Below are 10,903 nucleotides of genomic sequence, written 5' to 3'. Positions count from 1 at the left end.
GCTACTCTTGTAGCTGTAACAAGCAGCGCCACTAGCGTCAGTTAGCCAATAGCATCAGTTAGCCGCTAGCTTTCGCTAATGACCGAATTTCACAGATTTCCCGCATTTCACAACAAAGAAATAAGAGTTAGCAGAACTATTGTCCCTTGTTGTGAACCCCAACTTAAAGATATAAGTAACAACAACTCACCAACTTGTTTTTGAGCAGACAACTGGCTTCCTTTGTTGTGCTAACTTACATTATTGCCCTAAATGTCAATAATTTATATTTCCAAGTTGTACCAACTTAAATCACTGTTTTAGACCAAAAAATACAAGTTGGCTTTTTTGCAGTGTAAGAATAATATAATATATATTTTTACCTACCTCTCCATGTTGTTGGCAAAGGCAACAACAGTCCAGTCACCCATGTTCCCTTTCCATTTCTTCCTCCATTTCAACAAAAACAGTGAAAAGCACTGATGCCATAACCACATCCGCGAAGCGCTGAACTGAATGTAGGATCTATCAAATACCAAAAATGGCGCACGCCTGCACACTCTTAAGCCTGTTTCATTTGTGTGTTATACTAATGATTGAGGATGCGACTCAGGTCACATTTACACGAGGATGGTCTGAACAGAAGACGCAAAAGTGGCGTCTCGTCTTCACTTTTTATTCCTCGTTTAGACGAGCATTTTCGGGCGGAAATCTGCGGGCACACGGTGACGCAAAAGTGTGTGAAATTCGATTGTATGCAGCCAGGCGGCATCACTTAAAGCCATAAGATCAACTTTGGGCATGCAGAAGTTTTCCCGCCACACATTTTCATCAGCTACTCCTTCCACAAAGTTCTCCACCATCACTAGATCTCCCAGGTCTCGTTCACAGCCGTCTGGCTCGCCTCCAATGAATTGCTGCATCCAAAATGTGATAGAGGTAATTCCAGATCCTTCTCTGTTCACTAATACTATCTGTACATATCCTGTACATTTGGTGGAAAGACTCCTGTAAGTTTATTAGAGCTGCCAGAGCAGCTTGAAGGTCCGACGCATGGAAATAATCCTACATGTTTGTTTATTTCCCTGTTCTGGAGCATGTATGTGACGTAAACACATACGTGACGTGAGCAGATCAGATCAGAGTTTTGTGTCTTGTCAGTGTAGACGACACGCTACGGCGGAAGTATTTAACTTTTCCACTTTGGAGGGTGGTTTCAGATTTTTGCGTCTTTAAGCCCCAAAAACGCCGTCACCGTCTAAACGAAGGGCACTTCCGATAAAATATTTTGTCGTTTTTACCCGCGAGCGTCCTCGTGTAAACGGGGCCTCAGAAGGACCTGAGCTATCAGGGAAGCATCCTTGACTTTGAGATGCACCGTGTGTTTGTGTATGGGTGCAGGCGTGGCCTCCTTCCTGCTGTCTGATTCATTCTCCACTCAGCTGCTCTTGAACAGCTCGTCAACTCCTCTCTGCTGACACACCTGCTTCTCATCTAATCATCAGCTGAAGTATAAGAACGCCACCTCTTCACTTTCACTCTTCACCAGGTTGTTGTGGACCGGGTCCTCCAGCCCCATCTGCCTTCAGCTGCAAGTCACAGTAAAACTGCTTAAACCTTTTCTGTGACTGTGACAGAAGCTGGATAATCAATGAATTTAGAATTACAGTTAAACACAGTTTATCTGATGTAAGCTGTCACAGTAGGGCACAGTTCATTGCATTTGCTGTTAATTTGACCTCTTAATTACATTTTAATGGCATTTTGATGGCCGTGATTACATTTTTTGTCTCTCAAGGTCTAAAGCATTAAATTTCATTTAAAAAAGTGTGCAGCAGTGTTAGCTTAGCTTAGCATAAAGACTTGACGGGGGAGAATTTAGCTTGGCTCTGTCCAAAGGTAAGCGTATTTTCAAAATGTCAGACTAATTCCTATATGGTTTTTATTTCTTCTATAAATAAAACCTGAATTTGTAGGATGCCGAGAAATTCCTGCTAGCTATGTATCAAACAGTGCTTTGACTAATGGTCTAAAAAAAAAGTCTACAAATGTTGGTATCCTTTCCCCTAATGACAAATTATTTATTGAGATCCTCTTCTGGCTCAATCTCATGTGTTTATTGTGTAGCACTTGAGGGGTTATGAGCTCTGGGAGGAGCTCTGTGTGCACTAGAGACTTAACACGCCCCCACCCAGCAGTCCAGTGAAAACGGTCCACCTGCTGCTGTCAATCCTACATTATCCTTTGCCTGAAGCAACTGTCATCCCAAAAGATCCTGATGGCCAGGCCAGCTGGGAGCCGGAAGAAGAATGTAAGCATGTCTCCCTGCTTGTACCTTAAATATCTTCCATGCAGTTCACAGGGTTTAATTTTAGACTCCACATGCGGCAGGAGCAAATGGTTCCAGGCTGAAGTCAAAGTCAGAAGCTTCTCAATTTGCTCTGTCCCAAGTCACAGATCGGACAAAAGTTATTCTGCCTTTTAATATCATCTGAAGAATAAACACAAATATGTCGGACGACAGAGACCTCGAGGAGCTTGATGAAGAGGATATTGATGAGGATGAACTCCTTGCTATGCTTTCACCAGAGGAGCTTAAAGAGCTCCAGAGTGAGATGGATGTTATTATTGCCCCAGATGAGAGGGTACCGGTGGGACAGAGACAAAAGGACCAGACGGAGAAGCCTCCGACAGGGACGTTCGACCACAGATCGCTGGTTGGTTACCTATACTGGGAGAAAGAGTCCAAACGTATGCTTGAAGAAGAAAGAGTGCCTGCTACTCTGCTGCCAAGTGAGGTAAGAGGTCAAACTCTCAAATGTTTGGATACAGATACATTCGTAAGCTTGTAAAATGTGTTTGGAATAGTACAATTCTAACTTTGGTCTGATGTTGTTTTCACCAGAAAGCTTTGAGGGAGGAAACAAACAAAGAGGAAGATGTGGAATATGAAGTGATAGAGGAAGTAATTGAGGAAGAAGCAGTTGATGGGACAGATGGAGAGGAAATTATAGAGATCATTGAGGAAATTGTTGAAGAGGTTGATGAGACGGATAAAACAGATGAAAAGGAAAAAGCTGTTGATGTTAAAACTGAGGAAGAGGTGAAGCCGCCTGTCAACACAGACAAACCTGAAACTATAGACAGACATGAAGATCCTCCAGACACTGACATTGAAAAAGTACCAGAAAACAGAACGGATGACAATCAGTCTTTGTCAGACACAACGGAGACGAGTGATGCCCCCAAACCCAGCACAGCACAAGCTGAAGAGAAAGAGGAAATTAAAACTCCAGAATCATCGCTTCCCAAAGAGGCTCCAGAGATAAATGAAACCCCTGATAAGCTCCCTCAGAAAGAAGAGAAAAAAATTAACAAATTAAAAATTCCAAATCTGGCACTCAATAATATAAAAATGACGTCAAGACCCTCAGGAAATGAGACAAACTTGGAGTCGACGCTCGACAAAATGCGCAACAACAATCCCTCTGTCACTGAAGTAAACCTCAACAACATAGAAAACATTCCCAAAGAGATGCTCCTAGACTACGTCAACGCCCTGAAGAAGAACAAACATGTGAAGACCTTCAGTATAGCCAACACTGGTGTCGATGAGAACATAGCTTACAGCCTGGCCAACATGTTACGAGAGAATCGCAGCATTACGACTTTGAATATTGAGTCAAACTTCGTAACGGGAAAGGGCATCGTCGCCATCATTCGCTGCCTCCAGTTCAACGAGACTCTCACGGAGCTACGTTTTCACAACCAGAGGCACATGTTGGGTCACCACGCAGAGATGGAGATCTCACGCCTGCTCAAGGCCAACAACACCCTCCTGAAGATGGGTTACCACTTCGAGCAGCCAGGGCCCAGGATGGTGGTGACCAACCTTTTAACCAGGAACCTGGACCGCCAGAGGCAGCTGAGGAAGGAGGAGCAGAGGCAACAGCAGGTGAAGGAGCAGAAGGAGATGATGCAGATGTATGAGAACAGTCTAAACCTACCTCCTGGTTTACTGGAGATGCTCGGGTACATACCCACTCTAGAACTCCTGCAGCAGCATGGGCTGGTGCCGCCCTCGCCAGAAATGAGCACTGTACCAGAAAAACACCAGCAGACAGAAAGGCCAGAGCCTCCAAAGCAGCTCAAACACAACAGCGCTCCCAACAAACAGCCCAGTGCAGAACCAGCAAAGTCACTGAAGGACGTCCAGCTGAAGAGGACTCCCAAGAAACGGGACCCTTTTTTGGACCTGGACCCGAGGGACAACAAGAGACCCGAGAGGGCAAGTTTCCAACTGAGGAAGACTCCAAAAGTGAGGGATGCAAGCCTCGCAGACGTGATGAGTGAAAAAGCAAACCTGACTGACGTGATTAAGACTTTGAAGCCCGTCCCTCGCAGACGAGAGCCGGCTAAGGTTGACCCCACGCCGCGTGATGAGCTCCTTAGCCAGATCAAAAAGAGCAACGTGGCCTATCTCAAATCTGTGAGTATCTGTACTGTGATCTCAATCAAGTTGATATCCTGTGTTTAGGAATACTTATAACATTTGAAAAGTTAGGTTTCTTAACCCATTGAGGCCTGAAAAACCGCTGGGCGATTTTAAAATAAGCCTCTAATTTTCTGGAAATTCTGGAAAAATTCTGGAAAAAAAAGTGTGAACTCTTCTACTAAATAATTTTAATAATTTGTCAGCCTCTGTAGCAGATAGAAATGAAATTCAAAAAGTATTTGAGAGCTTATACAAATACTACAAAACGACGTAAACGCTTTCCAGGCTTCAATGGGTTAATTGATAAAACAGTTTGTTGATTTATCTTACTTGTGTCACAGCTGAGGTGTTATTTATTTATGATTTCAAACCACTGTCGTTGAACTCCAAGTCATTTTTTTATTCTTTCCTTTCTCGCTGGTTGCAGGTGCCACTCCCTAAAGTCCTGGAATCAAGTGAAACAAGTCTCCTCTGAGGCTGCAAGATCAGCTGTTTGTTTTCTTTACCATACTCAATGTTTATTTTACACGTATTGTCGGATAAATTGTAAGAAGTAGGAGTTAACCGTACCTTCGTTACACATAAATATACTCTTGTATTATCACTTTGAATGCTGCTGTCTTTAGGAAGTCATAGAAATAAAGGTATAAACATTTAGAAACCTTATATTGATTTACATCAACAAAAATAGTTAAAATGCATTTTTAAAATGCAGGTTTGTTTGGTCAAATGGTAACGGATGTATTTTGGAGCAAACCTGTTCCATATATTTGCATTTTGCTATAAAAAATATATTTCACACTTGGCCTGGAGAATCTTTTTCCTTTTTGATTTTTTTTTTAACGGAATAGCTCTGGGTCAAAATAAATGGATTCCCTGACTGCCGTTACTCCCAGTTAATTTTTATACTATTTTTATCTGGGTCTTAAAGGTGCAGATATAAAACAATAAAAGACAAATTGGAAATTGGAAAAAAAACTGATACAATGTGGACAGTTAGTCGAACTGATTCAAATTACAGTATGTAAAATCCCCGAGGGGATACCCATGAGTTCAGCAGTTATAAATAACCTTTTCATTAGTTCCAGGAATTGCCTACTCTATGATTCACTACTTTCCAGAAAGATTTAACCCAAATAAGACGAGAACAATTTAATTTTGTGATAAATAAATGCATCTATATATTCACACTGGAAAAAGACTGCAACATAAGTCAGGTTATATTTATTTTTCATAGAGGACAGACGTGTTTTACTTCCAGTTCTGTGATTTAATCATCACTTTCCAAGAATGAAAAAGTCACATAAAAACATAGATTATATATAATATAGCATCCGTATGACTTAAACAATCTGTCTGAACTGCCATTTGTGAAGATAGCATGCACAAACTGCAGTCAATGTGCACATGTGAAAAAAGCTCTTACTATCAGGTATAAAATAAACACGGAACATTACAGATGACAGATTTAATTTAGATTTTTTTCTTTACAAGGAATGGGGAATTGATCTCAACAGAGAAAACTGGAAATAGCATGGGAAGTTAATTAATTTAATTCATAATTTTGTCTAATTGCCAAACGTATATACTTTATATCCTGTAGCCATTTTATACATTTCTGCATGCTATTTTATGAAAACAAAGACATCAGAAATAACAACAAACATGTACACATCATGGCATAATATTCAAACAATAAAGCTGCACTTGCCATTCATTTTTCATTATTGCATAGCTGTGATCAGAAGGGATACACTCAGGCCAGCCTGTACGGTCATGAACTGTGTGTGCACATCTTTTGAGAATAGGAATATTTAAGTTCCAAGGTTTTTAGTCAGGACATATAACCTGTCTAAACAAGAAGCAAACTGGTCTCAGATCAGTATTCATACAGCTCCTAATGTGACAAAATGGGAGTTATTGCTGTTCAATAAGCATTTCACTGGGTGTTGGGGAAATTAAACATGCTTGTCTGAGGTAGCAAACTGAAAGGATCTTATTTCTTCTTTAGAACAAACGCAACTGGTATCTAATAATAGCATTAGATATTATGTTCAGACATTTGGCTTTATTACGCTGAAATAAATACTCGTCATGTGGAACAAAGTGCGACATTGACAAGGAAAATGATTTAATTTTGGAGCATTTTTGATACAGTAATGACCTTTGGTAACCTTTGGTGCCCATTGCCTTTCAAAATCCAATCCACACTGTGACTGTGCAAATCTAATTATAATGTAACTGTCCATCCGTGAGTAAAGTCACAACAGTATAAGAGAATAAAGTCAACTAAAATGGATAAAAAAGTTTGGGAATGCAAATATCAGTAACTTTATGTGTATAGAGGGGATAAAAACTCAACACATGGGGCTATTCTATGGAAATTTGGATCCATACTGTATGACACTGACTTCCCTTGGCACATGTTTAGCTACAGCCTTACTCCTTCAGTTTGCTCTCAAGGAAATCCTGAATCTTGTTCATTTTCTCCTCCTGCTGATCCAGGAGGTCCATGATGACGCCCATGGGGGTTTTCTTCAGTCCAACACCCTCTATCTTGTTCTCCAGTCTGTTCTTCATGTTGCGCAGTCTCAGAGAGGCGTGGATCAGAATTACTGCAGAAAAAATAACAGTTGGTTATTTGTATGATGTGTAACTAAAAACATAATGTCAGTGTCTCAAACTTAATAAATTATTCTCTTGGGCAAAAAAACAAAATGTGATATTGTAGAAACGCAGACTTTAAAGCAGGTGTAAGGATCGGCGTGATCTTTTATTCCCATGTCAGACAGATACTGAAAGCATGACATCAGCCAGCAAATGTAGTTGTGTCCAAATCAACAACCCATAGCAACCCGTCAACACAGGCAGCAGTGGGCTGGCCTCCGGGTAAACTATCAAACAGCCTCATTTATCCGCCATGATCTTTGAGCTGCTGCATTTACTCCAGCAATCCAACCCATCAATTATCTAAACCTCACTGCTGACTGCCTGACTCTAAATGTATTTAGAGCACTGTGGCAAACTATACATCTGAACTACAGCTCAGCTCACTCTATTGCTGACTTTATTTTGCAATTTGTGCTAGAGGTTAATCCATGTCAGTAATACTGGACTGTACACACTGTCCAATCCCTTCACTGAGTCACAGAATGAGAGAGCGTTTGGAAAAACTTGTTCACCAACAGAAAAACCTCAGTCATGCATCCCTGTATGACTCATCATCCCCCTTTAACATTATCCAACAAGTGTTTACAATATACTGTAGAGCACATAAGTTCAAATCCTAATTCGACTCACCCAGGCACTAAATCTAAATATAGTTAGAGAACACAAAGTCCCTCAAGATAATAAATATTTAGTCACATCTGTTAAATGTAAGTGCTGTTAAGCTAAAAAAAAACCTATTTGATGACTCATAATTAGCATATGTTTTGCATTTCTGTGTCAAAATGACAGCGTGGCAGAGGGTAGAAAGGAGTGTGTGTGTGGGGTTTCTCACAACTAAAGCTAATTTTATAAGTGCCGTGCCCTGAAAGTACAAGAGGGAGTGTGTGGGAACCTAGAGAAAAAGTGAGTGACGGCATTTGAACCAAAGGGAAGTTTAACCTCCTTCACTTGGCAGCAACAGCCTTGTTTTTATGTTTATAAGATGCAGTTTTAAGATTTTGAAAGCCACTGAGGAAGTGATACAGATTAGTTATACAATCAGAAAACATCATGTGGCATAGACTGCATGTCTCTCACTCAAGAGTTCATTTGAAAAAAAGCCTTATAACCTCCATCTGCAGAACCTCCACCAGCCAAAAGATATCTTTCTTTAGAAGTTGATTTATCTGTTGATGATCTGTTAAAGGGGAACTTGAGTATTTTTCAACCTGAACTCAAGGAAACAAGGAAAGGAAACAAACAAAGGAAACAACCTGAACCTGAATGCTTTGTGTCCAAGTGAATAACAATAACTGTATTTGTAGAGCACCCTTTACACATAAAATGCAGCTCAAAGTGCTTCACAGTATGACTTTCCATGTTCTAATTTAATTTACCAGGTAAAGCACCTACAGGAGAGGTCATGGCAACTTTAGCAAAAATGTGTTTTTAAAACATAAAAATGTCAAGCTTCAATGTTCTTTATTGAACTTGGAAACCAGTTTGACGTTCTCACATTACCAGAATTCCATCGTAGCAGTCAATAAAGCGATCAATTGTGGGATTTTTTTGGGGCACCATATACTGCATACATTTAACACTTAAAATTAAATGAGGGGCAGTAAATGTAATTCACTAGATGGCATATAGGGAGTTATAGAGCATAGCCTCCCTTTTTGAAAGTAAACAGTGAAATCCTGTGACTTACACAGCAGAGGAAAGGTGATTCCAAAGATAAAGACCATGACGCCGCCACACAGCGACAGCAGAAAGTAACTGGTGACCATGACCCCGATCACAAACAGAGTGGGGTTCTTCTTTTTGAAGTTCTTGACCATGGCTTTGTTTTCTCCTGCCCACACTGAACCCATGAAGACCAGCGTCACCACAGCTCCTCCCAGAAACATGCCGAATGGGTTCAGGAACCTGAGCATGGGAACATGAAAGTGACATATTGAACGTGGTCAGTGGCCTTGGCATTGTATTAAATAGCACAACCTGGTGGCAACAACAACAATAGCTGACATACTGACCAGTTGGTGTTACACCATGAGTGGGCAGATGCCTGCAGTAAGGCCTATAATGATGATTAGATCATGATTCCGTCATAGAAACCTACCAAACCAGCGTGATCTATGTGAGACCACAATCAGCTGCAGTGATGTTAGGAGCTCCAGATCCAATGTAGCATAACTGGTTATCATAAACACTCATAAGCACTCAACATCCTGCACTGAAAAAAATAGAATTTTTTTTGGCCCTGTAATTATTATTTCAATCATCTATATAAATTCTACAACCAAATATGAATTCAGTGCTTTTACTTTAAAGTAGCAGATTTTCATGTAGTGCATTACTTAGTGATTTTTTGTTTTTATGTGTCTTGAGTTTTGGATGTAAATTGAATCATTCATTCTAAGTAATATTCACTAAACCAATTAATTGACTTAATTAGTTGATATTTCCAAGTAAAATGTAATTGAGGGACATCAGTGAATCTGCAATGTACTTGTGTACTATCATAAAAAAAGTGGTTCTATTAAATAAATATTACTTAAAAACAGCCTGAGTAAAGATGACAAACACTTCCTGTGTGGAAAAACTTGCCTAGCTTTTTTTTTTTTTTAAAGTAAATTTCACTCCAATTTTTTTCAGTGTGGTGAGTAAGATTTTCAAGTAAAGAATATTGACGTTTACTCGAGCTCTTGCCAACATTTTAAGCTAGCTAAAGTGCTTTTCTTCCTGATTTAGCAAGAACATTTTTAGCATAGCTGCTATAGGCCAAGAAAAATAAATGTTTAAAAGTAAAAGGCTATAAAAGTGGTACAGTGCCTTAAAGGTTGGCACAACAATACCAAAGGTTACAGGAATAGCCTATGTGGTCATGATGGGTGTGGACAGAAGGTATGCGGGCTAATTAAACACAGTGCCAGTGATGCTAGCAGTGATGCTAGCCGTTAGCATGCTACCACGACTCACCCTACAATGAGGAAAACCACCAGAGCCACGACGAAATAATTCGTCTGGTAGTACAGTAGATTGCTGATCACTCTGTTGTTCCATTTTGTTAAATCTCCGAACTCTGGTTTGGCAAACCGGTCCGTTCCGGGAAAGAAATCATCCCACGGTCTGAGGGGTGCAAGCTCCATCTTGGCTGCCATGTCTTCAACGCGTAGTGAAGCGGCACACGAACACAAACATAACACCACACACGCTGCGTGATATTTTGACAGGCCAGCTGATCACCGCTGAGCCTGGAGGAGGGGACTTCCACAGCAGCGGCGAACTCTCGCGAGAGTTGAATTCTTGAAGAAGTGTTTGGAATCTTAGGCTTGCGTTCTAGAATGCGCAGCAGCAATCATGCACATACAAAAGTGCGTTAAGTAGCCCCAAAACCTCCCTAAACCCAAACAAACAAACAAACAAACAAACAAAATAGTCCACGACAGTAATTTAAATAATAATTTAGACAATAAAAGAAACTACAGCAGACAAACTAAAATAAGTACCGCATTAAAAAAAAGAACACGGAAGATTCCATTCGAATTTCATTTCAAATGTTTATAATTAAATGTATCTGAAATCCAAACTACACATTATATTAAGTTGCGTTATGTTATTGTGTTTAAAGGTGCTATCATATTACATAAAAAGTTACCTTTTTATTATTTAATTACCACGATGAATACAATAGGTTGGACAGTGCAATTGTCATCAGAGGGAATAGGTAGTTTTAAACAGATGTGTTTTGAGTTGTGATTTGAAATGAATGAATGAATG

At 40.1% G+C, this 10,903-nt stretch overlaps 2 protein-coding genes across 4 annotated transcripts; one reads left to right on the top strand and one right to left on the bottom strand.

Annotated features, from left to right (window-relative positions):
* Positions 1-1,563: 1,563 nt before the first annotated feature.
* On the top strand, positions 1,564-5,088 carry lmod3 (leiomodin 3 (fetal)). Of its 3 annotated transcripts, none has more exons than XM_059333514.1 (5): positions 1,564-1,878; positions 2,107-2,290; positions 2,431-2,777; positions 2,885-4,468; positions 4,902-5,088. In XM_059333514.1, the coding sequence occupies exons 3-5, from the start codon at positions 2,490-2,492 to the stop codon at positions 4,947-4,949; spliced, it is 1,920 nt and encodes a 639-aa protein (XP_059189497.1). In that variant the 5' UTR covers positions 1,564-1,878; positions 2,107-2,290; positions 2,431-2,489; the 3' UTR covers positions 4,950-5,088. The 3 variants fall into 3 exon arrangements, with proteins under 3 accessions (XP_059189497.1, XP_059189495.1, XP_059189496.1); XM_059333512.1 differs by having other exon boundaries at positions 2,371-2,777; XM_059333513.1 differs by lacking the exons at positions 1,564-1,878; positions 2,107-2,290 and having other exon boundaries at positions 2,298-2,777.
* A 595-nt stretch (positions 5,089-5,683) lies between these two features.
* LOC131972194 (PRA1 family protein 3-like) lies at positions 5,684-10,345 on the bottom strand. The gene is made up of 3 exons (XM_059333979.1): positions 10,103-10,345; positions 8,832-9,049; positions 5,684-7,089 (listed from the first exon to the last, which is right to left on the bottom strand). The coding sequence occupies exons 1-3, from the start codon at positions 10,282-10,284 to the stop codon at positions 6,914-6,916; spliced, it is 576 nt and encodes a 191-aa protein (XP_059189962.1). The 5' UTR covers positions 10,285-10,345; the 3' UTR covers positions 5,684-6,913.
* Between the last annotated feature and the right edge of the window lie 558 nt (positions 10,346-10,903).

This window comes from Centropristis striata, chromosome 5 (genome assembly GCF_030273125.1).
Source record: "Centropristis striata isolate RG_2023a ecotype Rhode Island chromosome 5, C.striata_1.0, whole genome shotgun sequence".
NCBI lineage: Eukaryota > Metazoa > Chordata > Actinopteri > Perciformes > Serranidae > Centropristis > Centropristis striata.
The sequence above is the reverse complement of the archived record's forward strand: the minus strand, read 5'-3'. Positions and strand labels throughout refer to the sequence as shown.